This window comes from Labeo rohita, chromosome 18 (genome assembly GCF_022985175.1).
Source record: "Labeo rohita strain BAU-BD-2019 chromosome 18, IGBB_LRoh.1.0, whole genome shotgun sequence".
NCBI classification, from domain to species: Eukaryota; Metazoa; Chordata; class Actinopteri; order Cypriniformes; family Cyprinidae; genus Labeo; species Labeo rohita.
The window spans coordinates 20966281-20992264 of NC_066886.1; the positions used below are offsets into that span (position 1 = coordinate 20966281).

Sequence of the window (25984 nt, forward strand, 5' to 3'; positions counted from 1 at the left end):
ACACTATAAGTGTGTCCCGTTGGGTAATGAAAAGTTTTACAAACACTTGTGGTCTTCACTGCAAGTATGGATATTTGGACAAACCCTGAGAGGGCTGACCAAGAAGAGTCAGAGAATTAGAAAGACTTGACAGTAGTGCAGTCATTCTGTGGCTATCAGTACTCATGATGACATGGGAATCCATCAGTTCAGAGGACAGACATATGTTTTTGCTGTCAGTTTAAGCAGTCACATTGAACCATTTTTTATGAAAGCCAGTCTTCGTATGCAAAGCCATAACGCCTGTGTTTTTGCTTAAAGCTATTGTTTTTATTGTTTACAAACAAAAGACTTTCAGGTATTTTTTGTTTTCTCAAATTGATTTCTCAGAATACAACGGAAAAAATGTTTTAAGCACAATCACTGAGCTTAAAGAGCTGTAGTTGACTATTTCCTCATCATTTGTTTCTTTGTGTTTAGCTCTGGTTTTAGCAAAATTATGTAACATTTCGGGGCAAATATGCAAAATAGTAAACCAAAACTTGAAGCTAAAATAGCAAATATCTGCACAGCTACAGTAAATTTTCCAGGAGAACTGACATAAGCTGGAATAAATGTGAGCCAGACAGCACAAAATATGAGCATACTGAATGTGATGAACTTAGCTTCATTGAAGTTATCAGGAAGTTTCCGAGCAAGAAAAGCTAAAACAAAACACAAGGTGGATAACAGGCCAGTGTAACCCAAAACAGCCCAGAAACCAAGAGCTGAACCTAAGTTACATTCTAGAATGATCTTTTCTCTGTAATAGCTCAAATTCATATATGGGAAAGGAGGGGATATTGTTAACCAAAGCACACAGATAATTACTTGTATTACTGTTAAAGAAATAACACTGAGTCTCTGTTGAGGAGGCCCAAACCATTTCATAACATTACTACCTGGAAGTGTGGCCTTGAAAGCCATTAACACCACTATTGTTTTCCCAAGAACACAGGAGATACAGAGGACAAAGGTTATCCCAAATGTTGTGTGACGCAACATACAGGACCACTCAGTGGGCCGACCAATGAAAGTAAGTGAACACAGAAAACACAGTGAGAGTGAGAAGAGCAACAGGAAGCTCAGCTCTGAGTTGTTGGCTTTGACAATAGATGTTTCTTTATGAAGATAAAACAGAAAAGATACCATTGCCGTTAATAACACCCCAATGAAGGAGAAAATGCAAAGCACCATCCCCATGACTTCTGTATAGGAAAGGAATTCAACCACTTTTAATACACATCTGTCTTTGCTTTCATTCGACCAGTATTCCAAATCACAAGGAAAGCAGTCACTAGAATCTGTGAAGATTTTTTTTTTTTTTTTCCAAATATAAAAGAAGGAAACATTAGTGAATGAAAAATGCATTATAAAGTATTACACTTCACATTAACATAATTTCATGAGAGTTAAACAGCATATACTATTTTACCTGTGCCATTGCTGATTTCCCCATCTGCACATGGAATACAGTCATAACAGCAGACAGGTTGTCCTTTTCGCACAGCCTTCCTAGTGCCAGGGGGGCAGCTCTTACTGCACATGGACACAGGCAACTATAATAAAATAATTTGCTATATAAAACCTCACAGTAATGCTGGTGAAAAATCATAAAACTATTGCATTGCTTCAATGATAATTTGTCTTACTTTACTGCCACTGCTTTCCCACACAATTTGTCATATTCAACTAACTGACCCTTAATAACTTCCTATATAATATTGATGTACCTGTCCACTTTTCTCTGTCCACAGTATATGTTCCTGATTGACCTGAAAACGTTGTTCTGAAGGCAGTGAGCTATCATAGACGCCCACATGCATAAACTGCAGAATGCCGTCCTCAGCATGTTGCCAGTTGACAAGGTCATATCTTGCCACTGGATCACCACTTTCATCAAAGAAGATTTCTTCACCTGTTTTAACAGTGAATCTCACATCCCTCATATACTTCAACACCTAAGAGGTAACATCAGGAACATTATTCCTATTTTGTTTAGTTTCATTATGAAACTAATTGTTTTTCGCTTACCATTTGTGGTGTGAGCCACCCTCTTTTGCTGCTGTTGGTGGAAGATCTGAAGTCTTTTAATATATTATGTAGTGTATATGCAACAGCATACACTGCAGTGTACACCTTATTTACTATTCGTAGCTCTGACACATCAGTATATTCATTTTGCAGCTCTGCAAGCCTCTCTGAGCCAGTACAGCCACCACTGCTGCTGTTCATGAAAGAGCACTGAAATGCAGTTTCCCAGAATTCTTTTAAGAGTTCATTTTTTGGTTCTTGATCAGGGTGAACATTCACTAGGAACTTTCGCAAGCCCATAAGTTTGGCATTTGCTATAGCAAAACCCACAGCTCCAGAAAGGAAACTGTATTCCTTTGTTTCTGCAAGAGTTCGAGAAGTGATCCAGGATTCACTGCCAACCCACTGCAGCCCTGTGATGTTGTGCTGTGAAATTACTTTCAGGAGGGGAAAAAAATCTCCTAAAGCAACAAAAGCCACCACAACCCTTGCAGTGCCCTTTTTTATTACTTCCAGTGTCTTCAGAAACTGTTCTTGTGGATCATTGCTTAAAATGGCCTCTGAGTATTCAATACAAATCCCCTCTTGTTTTGCAGCCTCCTCAAATGTTGCAATTCCATTATTACCATAGTCATTGCGACTCCTGACTGTCCCAACCCAGGTCCAGCCAAAGTGCTTGACAAGCTGAGCCAGTGCTCTGCTTTGGTAATAATCACTGGATATTGTTCTGAAGAAGGATGGATATCTTTTTCTGTCACTCAGGCATGCACATGTGGCAAAATGACTGATCTGCAATATAAAGAAGGAGGGTATAATGTGTTAACCACATAGTTTTTCAAACAATATTTTAGCTCTTATTCCACTATGTAAACATGCTGCTACAGTCTATACATTTTAACACATTTTTCTACATTTGATTTGAAGCACATATTTTTGGTACATGTTCCAGTGGTCCACAAGTAGCAGATAACTAAGTTCTTACAACAGGTAAGCTGAATGGACCAACTACAGATGCCAAGCCAATGGTGGGTGAGGATGTTGACTCTCCAACAATAGCATGAACAGCTGGTGGTCTAGAGCAGGATGTTTCACTCAAAGAGGCTTCATAACCATTCATTAAAGCAATGCCTGAGAGGACTGTTTGAGCGATAGAGCGACATGAGTCATATATCTTATAGCCCAAATAAATACCAGGCAACAACTGTGTGCTGTTATTAATCTCCTCAATAGCAAAAATCAGCGTCTGAGCAAATTTAAACTCACGGAGGCTTAAACTGAAAGAGAGAGAGGAAAAAAAAAAAACACCATCAGTTGCATTACATTCTGCGAAGAATCAGAGAGAAAAGAAACAAACTTTTTTTTTTCCATCAATATTATCATACTGACCTGAGACATGTTACTGGCTCTGGTTTGGAAGTGTAATCATGCATCTTTAGCAGAACGTTTCTGTGGACTGAGAAAATTGCCCCAATGTTGATGTCTCTTTCTGCAGAAAGCGGAGGGAGGGCAGACTGACCAAGCAGACTGCAGACTTGTGCTGAAGCTGGCACTAAACTGCCATGTATGATGAACAGCAGTAGCTGCAGTGACACAGTCCTTTTTGCCATGCTAGTATGCATGTGGGGTTGGATCCTCTGAGGCAAAGAGTGTTGCCTTTTATCATATATGCCTTTTGTCATATCTTCAAATGTCCTTTGGGCCATATTAAATCCTTAACTCTGTTTTGTTCTTTTTTGGACTCATATTTGTTATGGAAGAAGAGGTACTAAGGAGGAGACTACAAACCTCTTAGCACTGTTCCAAATCCCATCCGCAACTCCCAGAAATCTGACTGACTTGGTTGTGCTCTAGTAAATGCAATTAGAATATTTATAGGATAGAATAAAATTAATGTATGTCTATAATATTTTTTTTTTCCTGCCATGCAGACTTTTTCAAGTATTTTACTTTTTGGGAAACTTTTTTGGTCTACGCACCTCAGTTGGATTGTTTTGTAGGCGCTGTGATTTTCTGGCTGTTTTTATGTCATTCAGAAATAAAACATCATGGCTTACGCCAGATGAGGCAGAGGAATCTGCGGAGCAGCTCCCCTCAGCGGCGGCTGGTCAGTCTGGTCAGGAGCATGGCCGAACTGGCGGCCATGTTCTTCCAGGCGGTCAAGAGTATCAGGCTGGATGTGCGCAAGGCGCTTTCCCCCTAGCCCTCGCAGCTTGATGATTGCTTTTTGAGGTCCCGACGCAACACACAGCCGCATCCGGCCCCAGTGCCTTTCTTCCCGGAGGTCCATGACAGCCAGGGGGTACGTTGACATCCCCCAGGTGGAGCATGCAGTTGCGGTGCATTTATGCCCGCAAAATGCCGCCACCTGGAGGAATTGTCCGCGCCTCCCGTCCAAAGCCTGTAAGCTCTCCTCAGCTCTCGCTGCGAAGGCTTATAGTGCTGTGGGCCAGGCTGCCTCCACGCTGCACACCATGGCCATCCTGCAGGTCCACCAGGCCCAGGCGTTGAAACAGCTGCATGAGGGTAGGCCGGACAAAAGGTTAATGCAGGAGCTGCGTAAGCGACCGATTTCACCCTCCGGGCGACCAAGGTCACGGCGCGGTCCCTTCGTCAGGTGATGTCTACCATGGTAGTCTCTGGCTGAATCTGGTGCAGATGGTTGATGTCGACAAAGTTCGCTTTCTTGACACGCCCATCTCCCAGGTCGGCCTTTTCGGCGACACTGTCTTTGTCCAGGAGTTCTCGGCAGACCAGAAGCACATCTGTGAGTCCAAGAAGCTGTCGGCGGCCAGGCCTTCGTCTGCTCGTCGCCGAAGGTGCCCGTCTGCGGCCTCTACACACACATTTCGACCCCGCCACCACCTAAGGAGTCTTCAGCTCCTCAGCAAGGGCATCGAGTTGGCCGTGGGGGAGCGGCACGGCCCACTTCTCAGGCGTCGACTCCCAAGAACACCCGCAAGACCGCGAAGCGACCTTGAGATGGGCGAGGGCCGGGGGGTTTGTACTTTCGTTTGTACCTACCCACTCACAAAAAGAGCAATTTTCTCTATCTCTGGGTCTCTCGCCCCGGGTTCGAGTCTTGAGCGACGCTCTGCTTACACTTTTTTACTTAAGTTAAAGTAAAGAAGTATGAGCTCAGATATGTACTTAAGTAAAAAGTACCCATTACTACTATCTGTTTTAGTGTCACGCTGGTAACTGGACCTCACATCATATTGACACATTAACACAAAATAACTTACATTTAAAATTTGTTAGCTAATGAATGTATAAAGGTTAAACAACCACCATGTAGAACAGGGCCGGACTGGGACAAAATTTCAGGCCGGGAAATCTCACACTCATCCCATCCAGGCCGTCCTATACACCCACAACAAATTCTGAAACCATGGACAACCCTCTTTTTTTGTATGGCCATCACATTTAAATAAATGTCTAAATGTCTGGGGCCATGCAAAATAAGAAAAAGGCTCTCTCTTGAACTGCACCTTCTCTTCCATTTTCCTTTTCAGTCTCTCCATTTTCCATGATATTTCTTTGCATCTCACATTGTGTGTTTGCTTTTTTCCACTAGTTTTCTTGTACCTGTCACTTTTCCCATCAGCCATTTACTGTTATGAGCAGAACTGTCTTTTAAAAGTTGCAAAACAACCACCTCATTATATTCTATATTCTATGTGCAGTAATGTTTAAGTTCAATTTAAAGTATCACATTATGACCAAATGTTGTTGTTTTATCTTAAAATGGCTTAAATACTATAGATTTAAGAAAACTGTAGTTTCTAAATTGCCTAAGTGTCAAAATTAGTATAATAATGATTACATCATGACAATATCTTTACAGAAAAATCCTAATACTGAACATGTTATTGCATTATCATGAGTCATAATTTTCTCTTACCAAAATAAACCATGGTTTGTTACAGAAAAAGTACAGTAACCTTGTTTTTTTTTTTTTTTTTTTTTTTTTTTTTTTGACGGATTGATTACAATCTGTTTTAATTTACAACCACAGTTTTACTACACATCCCATGGTTAGACTATAGTTGGTGTAGCAAAATCATGGTTCATTTGTGGTTACCATGGTTTAACTATGGTAACCATGGATTTTGGTTTTAATTTTTGTAACGGTTGTGTTGTTATCTGCCCTAGCTCCTTCTGAACATATTACAAAACAATGTTTTATAACATTTGTTTGCTAAATTACTACTGTAACTTTACAGGAGATAATAATGATGCCCTTTAACATAGAATATTTTGAGTGATGATAGTAATTTAGTTTTGTTTGTAGTACTACTGCTATAGTTTTGTTTTTGTTTACTTAGTTAAGCATTAAACTGCTAGCAACTCTTAGCAGCCGGTTTACAGATGAAACTGACCTGCACTTGAAGTCCTGAACAGGTCAGTAGTTTTGCCTCAGTGATCCACCCGGGCGCTAGTTCATTCCATTCTTGAGTCACTTGCAACGATTGCTCTGATAGAAACCGTTTGGCGGAGATTTGTTATCGAATGGTGATTGCTAATTAAATGGTGATTGCACCAAATGCTGATTAAAACTAAAGTAACAAGCCTGGTTTGAAAATGTAATAAGTAGAAAGTACAGATATTTGTGTAAAAATGTAAGGAGTAAAAGTAAAAAGGAGTAAAAGTAGTCAGAAAAATAAATAGTGAAGTAAAGTGCTGATGCCAGAAAAATCTACTTAAGTACAGTAACAAAGTATTTGTACTTTGTTATTTTTTCTCATCTCTGGTGAGCACAGGAACCTGGTGCTTTGGCACCTCAGTCATCTCGGGCTTCAGGTCAACTGGGAGAAGATGCTCTTCCCTGTGCAGAGCATTTCTTTTCTCAGTATGGAGCTGGATTCGGTCAACATGATGGCGCGCCTCACGAAGGAGCATGCACAGTCAGTGCTCAGTTGTCTGAACCTGTTCAGACACAAGACAGCAGTCCCTCTGTTCTCCTTTGGAGTCAGACGTGGCTCAAATCGCTGTGTGTCGTTCATATTCCGGGGGAGCTAAATCCATGCAGCTGATGTGCTCTCATGACAGCCCACTCTCCCTGGAGAATGGAGACTCCATCCTCAGGTGGTCCAGCTCAATTCGGGGAAGCTCAGGTAGACCTGTTTGCTTCCCCAGAATCCTCCCACTGCCAGCTGTTTTACTCCCTGACCGAGGCTCCCCTCGGCATGGACGCGCCAGCACACAGCTGGCCTCAGGGACTAATTAAGTACGCCTTTTCCCCAGTGAGCCTCCTTGCACAGACCCTGTGCAAGATCAGGGAGGACAGGGAACAGGTCTTGTTGGTTGCGCCTTACTGGCCCACCCGGACCTGGTTTGCAGACCTCATGCTCCTCGTGATAGCCCCTCCCTGGAAGGTTCCCCTGAGGAAGGTTCACCCGACCTTTCTGGCCTTCCCCAGGCTGCGATAGATACTATCACTCAGGCTAGAGCCCCCTATATGAGGCAGGCCTATGCTCTGAGGTGGGGTCTGTTCGTTGACTGGTGTTCCTCTCACCAAGAGGACCCTCAAAGATGTTCGGTCGGAGTGGTGCTTTCCTTGCTTCAAGAAAAGTATATGTGGCAGCCATCGCTGCGTACCATAACGCAGCTGATGATCTGCCCTTGGGGAAGCATCACCTGATCGTCAGGTTCCTGAGAGGTGCTAGGAGACTAAATCCGCCTCGTCCGCACCTCATCACCTCTTGGGATCTCTCTGTGGTCCTTTCAGGCCTTCAGCGAGATCCTTTTGAGCCGCTAGGATCAGTTGAGCTTAAATATCTGTCGTTTAAGACTTCGCTCCTGATTGCACTCACTTCAAGATGGTGGGGGACCTGGATGCATTCTCAGTCAATGAATCATGCCTTGAGTTTGGTCCGGCTGATTCTCACGCTATCCTGAGACTCCGGCTCTGTTATGTGCCCAAGGTTCCCACCACTCCTTTTCGAGATCAACCTGCAAGCGCTGCCCCCAGAGGAGGCAGACCCAGCCTTAGCGTTGCTGTGTCCCATCTGTGCATTCCACATCTACGTGGACCACACCCGGAGCTTCAGACGCTCCGAGCAGCTCTTTGTCTGCTTTGGTGGACAGCAGAAGGGGAATGCTCTCTCTAAACAGAGGTTGGCCCATTGGGTGGTTGATGCCATCACCTTGGCTTACCAGTGCCAAGGTGAGCCGTGTCCCCTAGGAGTTCTAGCCCACTCCACTTGGAGTGGCGTCTCCTCCTGGGCGTTGGTGCACAGCGCATCTCTTGCAGAGCTGCGGGCTGGGCAACACCTAACACCGTCGTGAGATTTTACAATCTCTGTGTAGAGCCTGTTTCCTCCCGTGTTTTAAGGTAAATCAGATAATTTGCAGGAGGACGGCCCGGTGTCGGCTTGCTGCACCATTCCATTCGGATCTGTGCACTTTTCCCAGTTGTTCCCCATGGCAAACTCTGGGTCCTCCATGCCCTCCAGTTCAAACTAAAGTACTAAAGTGGAGTAGTTCGCTACTGTGCTGGTAGGGGGTTTCCTTCACCCCCTCCAGATGTGGCTTCATGTTTCAGTAGCTCTCCATGATTTTTTTCCCATCGTGTTCCCTAAAAAAAAAAAAAAAAAAAAAAAAGTTTTTTTCCCCATGACATGCATCTTGTCATTGTGCTCCGCCCCCCAGACGTAACCGAGACGTTTCTTTGTTTTTGCAACCCTACAATCCTTGCTTAAGTAATTTGCTTTGTGTTTATTTAGTATGGGGCTTAACACATAACATGTATGCTATCCAATTATAAATCAGATTAATATTAATATTGGCTACTGTAAGAAATGTAAAAATATGGAGTGCCCTCTAGAGGAGCTCATGGGCACTCCAGCCGTCCAACTCCAACAATATTTATCAACTGTTCCACCAGCTCCCACTGTGATTATCTCATGGTGAGTGACTTTTGGACAGCTTATTTGGTGATGTTTCATCCATGAGCACAGATTGCCCCAGGATCCTTTGCTGAAACAGTCGCTGGATCATCACATTTGTGGAATTCCATTGGACCGTAGAGTCAGTCTGGAGTTTGTTGGGTTTTATGCCTGGCTTTTCCTCAAGACACAAGTGGCCAACGCTGAATGGCAAAAGTGACTGACAGCTCTTCTTGCTGCATCAACAGTCTTCGAAACAAAAAAGTTAGACTATGTCAGTTTTTATTGCTAGCTGAAGGGTCTGTCCGGTGCACCCCAGATCATTAGGAAACATTTCACATAGCTCCATGGCTATACTCATGTTACTGGCATTGTCGTAAACTGTGCAAAACACCTGTATGTAGAGTTAGGTACTGTTCACATTTTAACCAGTAAGGTACTGGTATCGGTACCCAATGTTACTGTTTTTTAGTACTTTACTCTATGTGTAATAACAAAAACATTTATTTCATTGAAAAAATAAGCCCAAACCAGGTTAGTTTGTTAGACTTTTCCCTCTTTTCCTTTTGTTCCTTCTCTTTTAAATAGCTTGTAAAAGCGCTGTGCGCATTTTACTTGCACTTTTAAAGTAGTGGCAATTTGGTGTCAAGCAATTGTTTGTTTGGGTTTTCCACTGTTTCTTGCTTTCCTTTGCTTTTAAATAGCTTGTAAAAGCATTGTGTGCACTTTATTTTCACTTTCAAATTAGCAGCAATTCACAGTGAATTCAATTCAAGCAACAACAAAATACAACGTCAAACTCACAGAACTTCTATTAACAGAAATAATAAAAATACACCATGTTATATGCCTCATATAAAATAAGAAATTACTTTGGCTACACTAAGTTTAAATAACCTTGGTATACAAAACTGAAAATCAGCAGACACCGTGGAATCAAATAAATAAGAAACATACATTTATTAGCTAAATGAATAAGAAAGCTTGGAGGCACAGCATACACATTAATGTAAAAAAATTAAATAAAATACACAAAGCTTAAATAAAGTAAAAAGCAGCAAACACTGTGAAAGCAAATAAATAGGAAACGAATGTTAAATATATATATATATTGCCAAACAGGCGCTTTTGCCTTTCGTTCTCTTCTGAGGGAATTTTGAACTGCATTCTCTAGTGATCGCTTTGGGGAGCGCCTTTGGTGAGACCGGTGTCTGAAGCATACATCTAAACACGACAACGACATTGGCCGGCAATTGCCTATAACGTCATTACTGGTGCAACTACAGAATAAAAGGGTGCCGGGAGAACACGTCATCCTCTTTTTTGTCTTGACTGCCATTTGTTTATGTTAGCAAAAGCTAAGCATGACTGGAGTGCATGTTCTTTTGCCAAAGGCTTTGCTGTGGTACCCGCAGTTTTACACGGCTTGCAAGTTGCGTGTGTGGTGAAGAGCGAGCACATTCAGCTCTCGAGGGACTCGATTGTGCTTTGTTGCATTCATTGCTTATTTCTTTGTGGATAAGCATGAGTTGAACATGCTGTACTCATGAGGAGGTGGGTTGTGCTCATTGTGATGCATTTGCGGGACTACTGGGAGGGGAGGTGAATGCTCCACTATTTTATACTGAAGCATTCGTGGCAGGAGTAGTGTGTTTGCTACCCCCCAGGACGCGATCAAGATTCCTCTCAGGTAGGAAAGAATGGAGTTTCTCCTAAGGGAGAAATCCACTATCTCCCAGAAAGCAATCGCGGGGAGTAGATACGCACCTACATGGAAGCAGTTTCTGTTCTCGCTTCATTTCTGAGATTTCTAGCATGTGAACAAAGCGTTTAGGTCCTGAGTGAGTTGAATGCATGCTGCACATTGCAGTGAGATTTCACAGCCTGTTGCTGGTTGGTTCCAGTTTATGGGCAGAGCATGGAAAAGACCTGATGGGAAATCTTTCGCTATCAGTATTTACTGCTGTTTATAATTTCTTATACATAAGGAATTGTAGAATGTGGATATCAAGTTAGCAGTTTTTGGACATATTATTCATATTTTGTCCTCATCAGATAACCACGTTAAACTGTTCTTTGGGAGCATAACTGCTAAGACCGTTGGTTTTAGATCGAGCTAATGCTCCTCAACTATGAGTAGGTGTAATTGAGTGTTTTGCTCCCTGGAAACAGGAGGTCAATTCAACCCCTCAGCAGGTGTCATCAGTTGATTACGTGCATCTGAGGATTATAAATAGACGTGAAATGTAAACATCTTCAGGTTTCCTTTTGTCTTCAGAGACCACATTGTGTGTGTGTGTGTCAAGCTGCTGTTAGCAGGTAGAAGTGAAAGTGAAAGCTTAAAGAACTTACTATTTGTTGAGTGAATCTGTAAGAGATGCGTGCCTCCTTCACGGCCGATCTCTGAGGAGAACTCACATGAGTGTTGTTTGGAATGATTGGGTGAACTCTCTCTCGCTTTCTAAGGCGGCAAGAGTGAGCACCGTGGTTCAATTCTTCCGCGTGTTTCACGAGGAACGATCTGCTGCATATTTAAGCTCTTAAGCGCTTAAGTCTTAAGCTCGAAGTTTGCACTTTGATCTGGCTGAGGCTCGAGAAACGGGTCTCCCCTTCTCCCGAGCGCTCCTCTTGCAATTCTAAAACAGATGAGGAGACACTCGAGGGGGTGACTCGCGCAGTAGCCGGATTAAAGCTTTGTCGGCTGCAGAAGCAAGAGACACCCTAACGCGCCAAACTAGATGACAGTTTTCTGTCAGGTGGCCAGTGGGAGGGACCAAAGCTACGGTCTTTCCTCTTCTTTGGTGATCTCCATGATGAATATCTTCATTTCATTTGAGTAAACCATATTCATCCCTTGTTTTTGTGCCCTCGATGTTGACTATTTATTTGACTATTGTGGATTCAAGGGCTACGTGATGATGCCCCAGGTGGAAGAGACGCTAGCAGGCTATCTCTCCTTTAGAGATGCATCATCTCTCAAAAAGCCAACGCTCCCTACAAAGCCATGTAGAGCAACATCTACACTTGGAGAGAAAGCGTTTTCACACAGCAAGTCAGGCTGGTGCTGCCTTGCACACCATGGCAAATCTGCAGGCATATCAGGCTGAACTTCTTAAAGCTCTAGGCACAAGGAGGCTTTCAACAAGTTTCTCCCCCGCCGTGCTCAAGTGTCGGAGGCTGTCGGCCACCCAGTCCCGGCCCAGCCCAGCTCCTCTGAGGGCAGAAGCGCAAGAGGGAGTGTGGCGAGTCATGCTACCCCCCATGAGACTGGGGACAGCTCATACCACTCAACAGTCAAGAGGAAGCTGGACCTAATTATGGTCATTACGAACAAATGGCTGATTTGGGCCAGTTTTAAGAGCGTGCGCTTCGACATTGGTATGTTGTCCTTGCTCATCTTACTGTTTAGGGTTAAAACTCAACACCAAGGAAAGCGTTTTTCTCTTGCCCAAGGAACAATGTATTTAAGGGTTATACAGGATTCAGTCGGAAAGTGGGCACAACTGTCTCCCACACATGTTGGAACCATGCTAAACAGACCAGAAAGACTTTATTTTCAGAAAGTTCTAGGTGTCATGGTGCATCTAAGTGACATCCTGCACATGAACCCGTTAAAGTTGTGGCTCAAAGCCAGGGGGTTTAATCTAAGGGCCAATCCCCAGAGGCATGAAAGGGTTACGCGCTTAGGGCTTCGTAACCTTTCTATGTGGTTCAGACCCCGGTTTCTGACTTTGGGTCCCATACTAGGCATGTGTTGTCATAGCAAGATGCTAATGGCAGACGCTTCCCTCATGGGCCCTTCTCGATTGGGGGGCAATATTGTGGTAGTCCCTTACAAAAGTCACCAGGGCAGATTGCATCTGTGCAGCCGGAACAAGCTAGCAAAACAGGTTCTCCTTTGGACACAGGACATGTTCCTGTCCATTAAGGCGATTTATATTCTGGGGCATATAATGGGAGCATACTTGCTGTCCAGATATGGTGTGACACACGGGAGAAATTTATGAAGCAGAGATGGACCTCTTTGCTCCACAGAAACAGCACAATGTCCACTCTGGTGTGGTGCTTAGATTTAATATCCCTCCTTGACGGCTCGTTGTGGGCGATTCCGGTCAGGAGAGTTCTCCTGTCCCAGGCACAGAGGACAGTATTTTATCCCCGGCCTGAGCTCTGGAAACTTCAGCGAGCTCTTATCACATTATAGTCCCTCATTTTGGCTGCGTTCTCAAAAATCTGGCAATTTGATAATACCTAGAATATCAAAATGAACCGCGGGCGGCGGATCATTTTCTTAACTAGCGCCCAAACTCTGGAACAATCTACCCAACACTGTTTGGGACCCAGACACACTCTGTCAGTTTAAATCTAGATTAACCCTCTGGGTTCTAATGTACATGAATGTACATTTTTGTGTTTTTGAGAAAACAACGTTTATGCGTGGTTAGTGAAAAACTAAAAATTTTAAGTCACTGAAACAAGGCCATGAAAGACATTCAGAACATTAGTTCACAAGACTTTTGAGAACTGGATGTGGTAGGCTAGAGTTTTTTCTACAAAATGATGTGAAAATCATCTCGTTCACTCGTTCAGAGAAAACAATATATTGATGTAAATTTTCTAAGACATGTTTTGTGATCGAAAGGGAATATGCGAAGGAGTGGCAATGACCCATGAATATTTAGCAATTCACACCTGAGAGACAAAGAGCCCTCTCTAATGGCCCATCAATGACACTGTGACTGTCAGGTAAGAAACAATGAGAGATTCAAAGAATGGAGTTTTAGATTGTTTGTATTTTATTTACAACACAGTATAATCAAAATATACATAATGAAGGTCAAAAACACACAGTTGAACACCCTGATCTAACCACAGAAATGTGAACAGATTTTGTGTAGTTTCTGAAAACTGTTTTCTGAATTCTGTTCAACAAGTGAAAAAAGTAAATCATACCTGATATCTCTAAACTCATTATCAGTAGTCAAGGAACTAGAATATGTGTAGTTGAACACCTGATCTTAGTACAGCGCTCTCAGTTTGAAAGACAGCAGGATTCATCTGTTGTGCAGGTATCAGCTCACTAAAAAACAAACAACATAAGAAAAAGATCTGTGAGCATGTTAATATCAGGAGCATCTGTAATATATATATATATATATATATATATATATATATACATATGTAGCCACAGACTTGTGCATTTGTACTAACGTAAAAAGGACATTTTATATCTATATATAAGTAATAATTATTGTTATTTACGTTAAACATCTATTCGAGAGCAGAGTATTGATAAACATGGTCTAAACATACACTCAATGTAAACACTCATATTACATCATATTGTTATATGATAAATAAATAACTAAATAATATGATCTTTAAGTCATAAACATAAGCATGCTTTGTATGTATTATACAATACAAAAACGTTTTAGATTTGGGAAACTTTATTATTATCGTTAAGCGTAAGTGTAAACACTATTACCTTTATATCGCATCGTTTTCTATTGTATAGAACGTTAAAAAAAAAAAAAACATCCTGGCGTCGTGAGACAATTTGATACAATGAAATGAAACGTACTTTATGATGTTTCACTTGCTGTAGTCATGAATTATAGTTTGAAAAAAAGTCTTAACTAGTAAAATGTGTACAAGTTCTGTCACAGTAACACAGTAGCAACTAACGAAAGCAGGCTGATAAAAGAAAGACTTACTCACGTAAATATCTCCTCTGATTCTTCCTCCGAATTCTTATTCCTCACAGCGCATCTTTTTCCAGAAACGACAAGTAGCCCAGATGAACTTAGGAAAGAAAAAGTCTCGGCGCTTTGTTTACAGTGATTGTGGGCGGTTACGTTTGGCACGCGCCCTCACGTGGCAATTACACTATGAAAGCGAAAGCATCTCGTGGGCGTGATCTAATTAAAAGTAATGAAGCAGACGGGAGAGACTGAACATGGAGTTGGTTTCATGCGAATTCATCAGAGAATATTTGTTTTCGGCAAGAGGGGCTTCATCTAAAAGTAAAAATATCAAGCTTTCTATAGATATATCTCTCATGTGTGTGCGTCATGTAATCGCTGAGTTTTAGTCCATTCTACTGACGCATTTCAAAATGATACGTGTGGAGACGGAGACTGCTGAATGCGCACCCCGTTTATTTTCCTTGTTTTGCAAAAACATAATGTTTTGTTGATATTGTGAGTGTACTCAAATAAAAGTAGATCCTCTGCAGATTTAAATGATGTATTACTATTATATGTACGATCAAAAATGAGCCAGCATTTTAGGTTCTTTTTGCTCGTGTCATGAAAATATGCAATTTGGGCCGCCGGCGCCACCGTCGGAGGAGGTTAAAGACCCATCTTGCTTGCCCCCTTTAATCTTGCTTACATATAACACTTCAACATATTCCTATAATTCAAATCCGTTAAAGGATTGTTAGGCTGCATTAATTAGGTCAACCGGAACCAGGAACACTTCCCATAACACCCAATGTACTCAGTACATCATAAGAAGAATGGCATCTGCGCTAATATTAGTCTGTTTCTTTCTTATTCCGAGGTCAACCACCAGATCCAGTCCGTATCCAGATCAGATGGTCACTGCAGTCCCCCGGATCCAGTCTGTACCCAGCCCAGATGGTGGATCAGCACCTAGAGACGACCTCTACAGCACAGAATGTCAGCGGAGACCACATCGACTAGATGAGCCCCAGAGACGGATCCCCAGTGAAGACCTCGTCACCTACACGGCCGTCAGCACAAGACCATGGGAACCAGATGAGTCCTCTGTGTCTGGCCAGAGGAGAACTGGCTCCCCGACTGAGCCTGGTTTCTCCCAAGGTTTTTTTCTCCGTTTGTCACAGATGGAGTTTTGGTTCCTTGCCTCTGCCTCTGACTTGCTTAGTTGGGGACACTTTTTCTTCACATGATATTGTATTCAGTCGGAAAGTGGGCACAACTGTCTCCCGCCATTCACAACACCAGAGCAGGAAGAACTTCACTTACTGTGTCCAGAACGTGCTCTTCAGATTTATGTCCACCGCACTAGCAAGTGGTGTCAGAGCAATGCTTTATATGCTATGGGGGCCACAAGCTGGGGGTGGCTGCCACTAACGGACTATGGCGCATTGGGTGAGGAATGCTATTGCCCTAGCCTATGAGGCATGTGGCCAAGCTTCGCCCCTAAGACTTAGGGCCCATTCAACCAGGGGGATTGCATCCTCCACAGCTATAGCAAGAGTTGCCCCCTTGTAGCAAGTGTGTGATGCGGCAGGCTGGTCTTTTCTGCACACTTTTATCAGATTCTATTGTTTGGATGTCCATGCTATTTTGGGCTCGCATGTCCTTGAGTCAACATTCCAGAGTCATGAGACCTCTTCAATGTTTGTGCACACACACTACACAACCTTGGGGGGTCCAGACACTTCCAGTGTGGGGACATTGGTTTTCTCATTCCCATTAGCGTATTGAAATGCAGCATCGACTGAAGCTTTTGGTGGGGAATGTCTCAGGTGACTTGACTGTAATCCTGTTCCCTTAAAAAGCGGGAACGAGATGTTGCGCCTCAGTGCTGCACTGTAGACTTGCCTGGACGTCTCTTCAGACAAAGATGTAACCTGAAGATGTGTACGTCTCACGTCTATTTATTACCCTCAGGTGCACATAATCAATTGACGTCACCTGCCGAGGTTATTTAAGCCAATTCTTGGCGTGTTTGACACACATGCTTCAACCGGTCGAACAAAGAATGTTCTTATTAGCGTATTGAAACGCAGCATCTTGTTCCCGCTTTTTAAAGGAACAGGGTTACAGTCAAGCAACCCGAGACGTTCTCCTCTCGCCGAGTCCTCCGCTCATCAGAGCTCCACAGAGCAGCCATGTCAGGCTATTAGGCTCTTTCAATCAATCAATCAATCATGTTTATTTATACAGTGCTTTTTAAGAAAACAAGTTGTGTCAAAGCAACTTTACAGTATTAAATAGGACAACAGTGTGTCAATAATGCAAAAGTTCCATGTTGCAGAAAAGTCAGATTGCAGAGGTCTTGTGCCGACAGCCGTCTAGGTGACAAGTTTTTCACTAAAGATCCGTCTCTGGGGCTCATCTAGTTGAGGTCGTCCCCGCCGACATTCAAGGTTGTAGAGGTCGTCTCTAGATGCTGATCCACCATCTGGGCTGGGTACGGACTGGATCCGGGGGACTGCAGTGACCATCTGAGCTGCTTCCAGACTGGATCTTGTGGCTACGGTGACCTCGGAATAAGAAAGAAACAGACTAATATTAGCACAGATGCCATCCTTCTTACGATGCAACGAGTACATCAGGTGTTATGGGAAGTGTTCCTGGTTCTAGTTGACCTAATTAATGCAGCCTAATAATCCTTTAAAGAATTTGAATTCTAGAAATGTGTAAATGTGTTATGTGTAGGCCAGGTTAAATAGATGGGTCTTTAATCTAAATTTAAACTGACAGAGTGTGTCTGCATCCTGAACAGTGTTAGATAAATTGTTTCAGAGTCTGGACGATAAATAAGAAAATGATCTGCCGCCCACAGTTGCTTTTTATTATTAAGCGTGCAGAACAGCCACCCAATAAAGCATTGCAGTAATCTATCCTTGAGGTCATAAACGCATGAATTAATGTTTCGGCATTTGACATTGAAAGCACTGAAAGCGTATTTTTGAGGTGGAAAAATATGGTTTTGCAAATGCTAGAAATATGGCTTTCGAAGGAAAGATTACAAAGAATTGACAGAGCAGCCATCAAGCATTAGACAGTTTTTTAGGTTATTACATGCAGAGGTTTTAGGTCCAATAATATATATATATATATATATATATATATATATATATTTTTTTTTTATTTTAATTAATTAATTAATTAATTTATTTTCAGAATTTAACAGTAAGAAATTACTTGTCATCTAGTTTTTTTTTTATATATATATATATATATATCAACTATGCATTCTGTTAGTTTTTTTTTTAAATTGGTATGTTTTGCCGGGCTTCAAAGAAATATAGAGCTGAGTATCATCAGCATAACAGTAAAAGCTTACACCATGTTTCCTGATGATATCTCCCAAGGGTAACATGTAAAGTAATGGCCCTAGTACTGACCCTTGAGGTACTCCATACTGCACTTGTGATCAATATGACCTCTTCATCCACTGCCACGAATTGATGGCGGTCAGATAAGTACAATTTGAACCATGCCAATTTTTTTTTTTTTTTTTTTTTTTTAATGAGAGGCTTAATAGCAGCCAGTTGAAGGTTTTGAGGACATATCATAATGATAATGACAAATTAATAATATTCAGAAGAGAACCTATGACATCTGGAAGCACCTCTTTTAGTAGAATAGATGTAGTAGGGTCTAACATACATGTTGTTGGTTTAGATGAATTATCAAGTTTATACAATTCTTCCTCTCCTATAGTAGAGAATGAGTGGAATTATTCCTCAGGAGGTCTATAGCGCATCTGATGCGATACTGTAACTGACGGCTGCATGGTTACAATTACTGCTATGTTGATGGGTAAAGTCAACGCCTGTTGGTTCTTTATTTTTAGTTGATTTAGACACTGTATTGAATAAATACCTAGGGTTATGTTTGTTTTCTTTTAAAAGAGATGAAAAGTAATCAGATCTAGCAGTTTTTAATGCTTTTCTATAGAATAGGTTACATTCACGCAAATTGGTACTGTGACGAGTCGACTGCCTCCCCCCCTTATTGTCAGCTGCACCCCGTCGGTAATCGCCGCCCTTCACCAGGCTCCCGACGGGAGTGGGCGTGTGGGAGGAGGAGGGGCGCCGAAACATCCAGGTCTGGCGGCGTGTGATGAGGCACACCTGATGTGAATGAAGCCTCATCACCGCCGCTGTTAAAATGCCGAGCGCGCCTCTCCTCAGGAGACCGGTCTCTTCCCCGTGCATGCACGCTGGTGTCCTCGTGGGTCCAGGAAGGGGTGAAGAGGGAACCAGCGCCGCAGGACGAGTTGCCGGACCCCGCGGGTCCGGATGAGGACCGCACCCGTAACGGCTGACGGGCCAGGATGCCGGGCCGTGTTATCCCCCAGAAGCGCCGCGTAGGTGGAGGAGGACGATGCCGCTAGAGAAGCCGCCGCCCCTCGCACCCCGGACCTGAGCGGGGAGCGCGTGCGGCCGCCGGACTCCGCCCCTTACCTGGACCCTTCCCTTTTGGAACACTACCCCTCCTTCACGGAACCCCGTCACTTCGAGGACACCAGATCCCCCTTTTGTTTTGGACACTTTTTCCCCCTTTTTTGGACACTTTGTTTTATTGTTTAATAAAAGCCTCTCCGAGGCCTGACGTCACGCCCACTGTGTCTGTCGCTTTGCTCCGCCCCCGTGACAAGTGGTGGAGAATGCGGGCATGGGCGGAGCTTAGGCAGCGCAGTGGGAATCACCTGGTGACGTCATCCCCTCTCGCTCGCAAAAGAAGTCAATGGAGATTCGGACCCGGAGGACGGAGAGACGACGGTGACGGCCTCCCAGCCGCTAAAGGGGTAAGTGACTTGTTTCATTTAATATCACTTACCCTGCGGTTGGTTGAGGCTGTCGACTAAATTCCGGTTTCTCTGTCCCCGGTCCGGTGGCGTTGCGAGAGGGAGTCGCCCGGAGAGGAATCCCCGCCCACTCCGACCGCTGGAGCCTGGTTGAGGAAGGTAGCACTCCTGCGTGGGCGGCGACCGGATGACGGGGATGTCGCTTGGGGGGGATGTGACGAGTCGACTGCCTCCCCCCCTTATTGTCAGCTGCACCCCGTCGGTAATCGCCGCCCTTCACCAGGCTCCCGACGGGAGTGGGCGTGTGGGAGGAGGAGGGGCGCCGAAACATCCAGGTCTGGCGGCGTGTGATGAGGCACACCTGATGTGAATGAAGCCTCATCACCGCCGCTGTTAAAATGCCGAGCGCGCCTCTCCTCAGGAGACCGGTCTCTTCCCCGTGCATGCACGCTGGTGTCCTCGTGGGTCCAGGAAGGGGTGAAGAGGGAACCAGCGCCGCAGGACGAGTTGCCGGACCCCGCGGGTCCGGATGAGGTTACACCCGTAACGGCTGACGGGCCAGGATGCCGGGCCGTGTTATCCCCCAGAAGCGCCGCGTAGGTGGAGGAGGACGATGCCGCTAGAGAAGCCGCCGCCCCTCGCACCCCGGACCTGAGCGGGGAGCGCGTGCGGCCGCCGGACTCCGCCCCTTACCTGGACCCTTCCCTTTTGGAACACTACCCCTCCTTCACGGAACCCCGTCACTGAGGACACCAGATCCCCCTTTTGTTTTGGACACTTTTTCCCCCTTTTTTGGACACTTTGTTTTATTGTTTAATAAAAGCCTCTCCGAGGCCTGACGTCACGCCCACTGTGTCTGTCGCTTTGCTCCGCCCCCGTGACAAGTGGTGGAGAATGCGGGCATGGGCGGAGCTTAGGCAGCGCAGTGGGAATCACCTGGTGACGTCATCCCCTCTCGCTCGCAAAAGAAGTCAATGGAGATTCGGACCCGGAGGACGGAGAGACGACGGTGACGGCCTCCCAGCCGCTAAAGGGGTAAGTGACTTGTTTCATTTAATATCACTTACCCTGCGGTTGGTTGAGGCTGTCGACTAAATTCCGGTTTCTCTGTCCCCGGTCCGGTGGCGTTGCGAGAGGGAGTCGCCCGGAGAGGAATCCCCGCCCACTCCGACCGCTGGAGCCTGGTTGAGGAAGGTAGCACTCCTGCGTGGGCGGCGACCGGATGACGGGGATGTCGCTTGGGGGGGGGGATGTGACGAGTCGACTGCCTCCCCCCCTTATTGTCAGCTGCACCCCGTCGGTAATCGCCGCCCTTCACCAGGCTCCCGACGGGAGTGGGCGTGTGGGAGGAGGAGGGGCGCCGAAACATCCAGGTCTGGCGGCGTGTGATGAGGCACACCTGATGTGAATGAAGCCTCATCACCGCCGCTGTTAAAATGCCGAGCGCGCCTCTCCTCAGGAGACCGGTCTCTTCCCCGTGCATGCACGCTGGTGTCCTCGTGGGTCCAGGAAGGGGTGAAGAGGGAACCAGCGCCGCAGGACGAGTTGCCGGACCCCGCGGGTCCGGATGAGGACCGCACCCGTAACGGCTGACGGGCCAGGATGCCGGGCCGTGTTATCCCCCAGAAGCGCCGCGTAGGTGGAGGAGGACGATGCCGCTAGAGAAGCCGCCGCCCCTCGCACCCCGGACCTGAGCGGGGAGCGCGTGCGGCCGCCGGACTCCGCCCCTTACCTGGACCCTTCCCTTTTGGAACACTACCCCTCCTTCACGGAACCCCGTCACTTCGAGGACACCAGATCCCCCTTTTGTTTTGGACACTTTTTCCCCCTTTTTTGGACACTTTGTTTTATTGTTTAATAAAAGCCTCTCCGAGGCCTGACGTCACGCCCACTGTGTCTGTCGCTTTGCTCCGCCCCCGTGACAGTACGAAAAACCTGTAGTTTTGTTTTCCTCCAGCTGCGCACCATTTTCTGGGCTGCTCTTTTTAGGGCGTGGGTGTGCTCATTATTCAACGGGGTGGGACTGTCAAAAACAGCATTCTTCCATCTTAGAAACATTGCCAAGTTACAAAACACGTTACCTGTTTCTGATACAGAAAAGCTAGTTCATGCATTCATGACCTCTAGACTGGACTATTGTAATGCACTACTAGGTGGTTGTCCTGCATCTTCAATAAACAAGCTACAGATAGTCCAAAATGCAGCTGCTAAAGTCCTTACCAGGTCAAGAAAATATGATCATATTACCCAATTTTAAAGTCTCTGCACTGGCTACCTATTAGGTTCTGCATCAGCTACCAAATAGTACTTATTACCTATAAGGCCCTTAATGGTTTAGCTCCTGCGTACCTAACTAGTCTTCTATCATGCTACAATCCAACATGCCACAATCCATGGTCGCAAAAAACTTTTGGTAGTTCCCAGGATAGCAAAATCCACTAAAGGAGGCAGAGCTTTTTCGCATTTGGCTCCCAAGCTCTGGAATAGCCTTCCTGATAACGTTCGGAGATCGGACACACTCTCTCTGTTTAAATCTACATTAAAGACACATCTTTTTAGCCAAGCATTCAAATAATGCATCTCATAAACTTTTACTGCAGTTATATCTGATCAAATGCACATTATTATTCTTTAGCTCTGGGTGAACAAATCTTTCTTTGCTTGTTTTGAACAGCAGCTACACTAATTATGTTCCTATTTGTTCTCTGTTTCTGCCATGGGATTGACATCCTGTGGTAACTAGGAATTCACAAGCTTTAGTCTGGATCCGAAACACTTAAGAAGAAATGATGCCAACCCTGAAACAACATACAGCACTACCGAATTTTGCTACTAAGTTATAGTGTTCTTTGTCTGTTTGATTACGTCATTAATTGATCTTTACCATACATCTCTGCCATATGTACATCATCTTGACATAGTCACCACTAGTAAACTACTACTAAATATATTGTAAAAACTTTAATTTGGTGTAAAGTTGCTTTGCAATGATATCTATCGTGAAAAGTGCTATACAAATAAATTTGAATTGAATTTAATTGAATACTCCAATGACTGAGCCTATCAGTGCTCTCCTCTTTCTAGAGGGTCACCTATGAGCACGCAACTCCCAACTAAGCATCTGAGTGTCTCTCCCACTCCTGGCAGTTGGACCCTCCACTCTCTGGAGCTCCATCCAGCAACTACGTCGGGTAGCTAGGCTACCTGCTGCCTCCCTGTGGGCTGCTCTTGCAGTTGAACCTAGCAGTGCTCCCCCTCATTCTTGAGGGTCATCTCTGAGCATGCTGCTCCCAACTGAGCGTCTGAGTTCTCCTCTCATCGAGACTCTTTCCACCTTCCTGTTTGCCTGCTCTTTTGCTGCTCTTATGGTCACTTATGAGCACGCCACTCCCAACTGAGCATCTAAGTGTCTCTCTCACTCTGCTCTCCCTCCGCTCTCTGGAGCTCCATACAGCAACCATGTCAGGTAGCTAGGCTACCTTCTGCCTCCATGGCGGGCTTCTCTTATGAAGTTTGGGGACACTCCGTGCAGTTGATTGCCTTCTGATTTCCAATCAACTGCACTATTAGAATTATATTCTATAGTATTTGCAGATATTCTTTGGGGAAAACTGTGGCGCAGAAAGCAAATCATAGTATTCTGTGATAAAGTAACTCTGTCAGTTGCTCTGGTAAGAATCGTTTTTATTTTGCCACAGCAATTTGGTGTCAGAAGTTGGGATTCCTTGGATGTTCCTTTTGGACCCGAGAGCAGACAGTCATTGATCATCCTGGACTTAGAAGTCACAGCCCTACCCCGACTAGTTTGAGGGACGAGGGACTGACCGCCAGGGCCCGGGAGGGACACCACTGGAATCAGTAAATGAACCCAGGTGGCATCAGAGCTCTCCGGTAAGAGACAAATCAAAGATAGAAATTTTCGACAGAGAACATAGGCCCCTAAAAGGGGACCCACAGGGAGAGAGAGCCATTATGGGGAAATCCCAGAGCAAGCTCACCAAATATGATACACCAATATTTTGTCAAATGAAAAAGTGCATGGCAAAAAATGCATGCAATATATAGGAAAGTAGATCAAGAAGGAACACTGAGTGTTACAAGATTTAAGGTAGTAAAAGAGTCAGTTAAGGGAGTAAGAAACAGAAAGGATGTTGTGTGAAACGCATGTGTGGAAAATGGGATTAGACAGTGAATTGTTGGATAAAGCAGGCAGATAAGAGGGAAAGAAGGCCAATGCAGACAGAATTGGCATGTATAAATGAGAAGAGAAGAAAAATAAAGAATGTGAAGAAAAAGTAACTGCATTACATAGACCTACTAACTCCTCTGATGTCTTTGTCTCTCCATATGTACCACAACCATATCATCACTATCCTGTTGCTGAGCTGCAAGCCCTAAAAGTTGACCCTGATCTTGACTGCTCTCCACCAAGAAGATAGACAGTACCATCAGCAAGACCGGCAGTACCAAATTACAACGCAAATTACTGTACAGCTGATTCGGAGCTGGCTGAGGCTATAAAAGTAGCTTTCCCAGCACGTGTGGAAACAGCAAGGATTGGCAGCTGCTGCCAGACCAGAGAGGAGTCTGTTCAAGACTATTATCATTGACTGTACGAGACCTTCAACAAGCTCAGCAGCTTGGAAGAGGCCGTCGAAAGGAGAAATCAACTTGGCACTTGGGAGTGTCACTTGCTAAGCTGGTTTCTGAATGGACTGAGACCAGAAATTGCACAAGCAGTGAAATGCAACTACATTGAATGGAAGAATGGACGGCTAACCCCTATTTTAGCACATGCTATGCACACAGAGGAACAACAAACGATGAAGAAGGAAAGGGTTAAAGCAAAGACTGACAAAGAATTACAGCTGGCCTTAGTGCAGGCTGTGTCGAGACCCGGGGGTTATTCAGCTCCCCGATATCAACAGACGAGATGGGGGAGAGGAAAAGGACGGGGCAGAAGACCCTCAGGCTGGACTAAAAGAAACCCAGAGCAATGGGGCTGTGCGATCTGCGGGACTGATGATCATGAAACCAGAAGGTGCAGTAAATGCAGACTGTGCAAGAACGATGGTCACTGGGCCCGAGAATGTCCAGAAAACCAGCAAAATCAAGAAGCAGACTGAAGTGAGGAAGCGAGGGAGGAGGGGTCCCGGGTGTACAGCCAACAGCTACAGCTCAGGAAAGTGATCTTTTAATCACACACATACACACACACACACATACACTGATGTACATACTGCTCTCTGCAATTAAGAAAAAGCTTGCATTTCTTTGTGTTTCTTATTTGAGTTATGAAATTTCTGATAAATGTTCAATAATATACAAAAATAAAGGATATAAATATGCCTTAAGTTATGAAACAGAGGGAGGCCAGGTGCTGAAACATGCATTCACTTATTCACTGGCATGCTCTGAACCCTTTATGGGTCAAGATTTGATGTGTAAACTAAATTTGGTGCTGGTTGCAGACTCCTGCGATGTCAGAGTGATTGAGCAGGAGGAGCAATTGTGCTGTCTGCGAGCTGAGCCTCAGCGGGCTTATGAGTGGCACATAGAAGGCAACGATTGGGTTCAGATGATGTGTGAATTGGCCAAGAATCGAACAGAGCCATTAAACACGCAAATTATGCTGCCTGACAATTTACATTGCTCGTCACATGTCAAAGGGAAAATCAAACAAAAAAAACTTTAAGCTGTGATCAGATGTTTTGGACAGAAAATGTGTGTGTGGTTTCAGTCAGTTTCTTAATAGTAGAGATGAGCACATGTGTGGCTGACACTGTCTCTCTCCTGAAGCATCTGGCTCAGGAGGGCCACAAAGTCAGCCTGTCAAAACTGCAGTTTGTAAAACAGCCGGTTACATTTTTGGGTTATCCCTTATGAAAAAGAAGTTTATTCAAGTGTGCTATTAGTATACTTCTTTTAAACTAAAAATAGGAAAGTATACTTTCAGTCTACTTTTTATGTACTTCTCAGAAATGTGCTTTATATACTTATCAGAAATATACTTAAAATTACATTTAAGTATACTTGATTTATACTTAGAAAAAGTATTTGAGCTATACTTGTGGTTTGAGAATCTGTTTTCATTGTTATACATGAGAGATGCTATTACACATCTTCTGTACAAAATTTCCAGAACACAAGTGAAGAAGAAACCAAAACAGATGCTTCCACACTGCAAAAAATGCAAATACATATTTTCCATTTTACGAAACATTTTGTCTCAAATACTAAAAAATGCTATTTTTTAAAACTAAAAACACTAATGTTGTCCCAACTAGTCAAACGCAGTTGTCTGAGCAAAGAATTTCATATTGTTGAAATTTCAAGGCTTTGTAAGTTCCCAGCATGCATTGCAGCATGAATAAATTATCCAGTTACTTTTATAGGATTATTGTTTTGCTGTTTGCTGACTTCATTTAAACTTTTTTGTTGTTGTTTTGTCATAATTGTTAGTTATTTGTAATGTGACGTACAGATCTAATCTTTTTAATATTTGCTGA

At 44.2% G+C, this 25984-nt stretch overlaps 1 protein-coding gene across 1 annotated transcript; it reads right to left on the reverse strand.

Annotated features, from left to right (window-relative positions):
* Positions 1-426: 426 nt before the first annotated feature.
* On the reverse strand, positions 427-3659 carry LOC127180805 (extracellular calcium-sensing receptor). The gene is made up of 6 exons (XM_051135110.1): positions 3439-3659; positions 3035-3326; positions 2053-2841; positions 1752-1979; positions 1454-1577; positions 427-1322 (listed from the first exon to the last, which is right to left on the reverse strand). Exons 1-6 carry the CDS (start codon positions 3657-3659, stop codon positions 427-429), a joined length of 2550 nt encoding a protein of 849 aa, XP_050991067.1.
* Positions 3660-25984: the final 22325 nt, after the last annotated feature.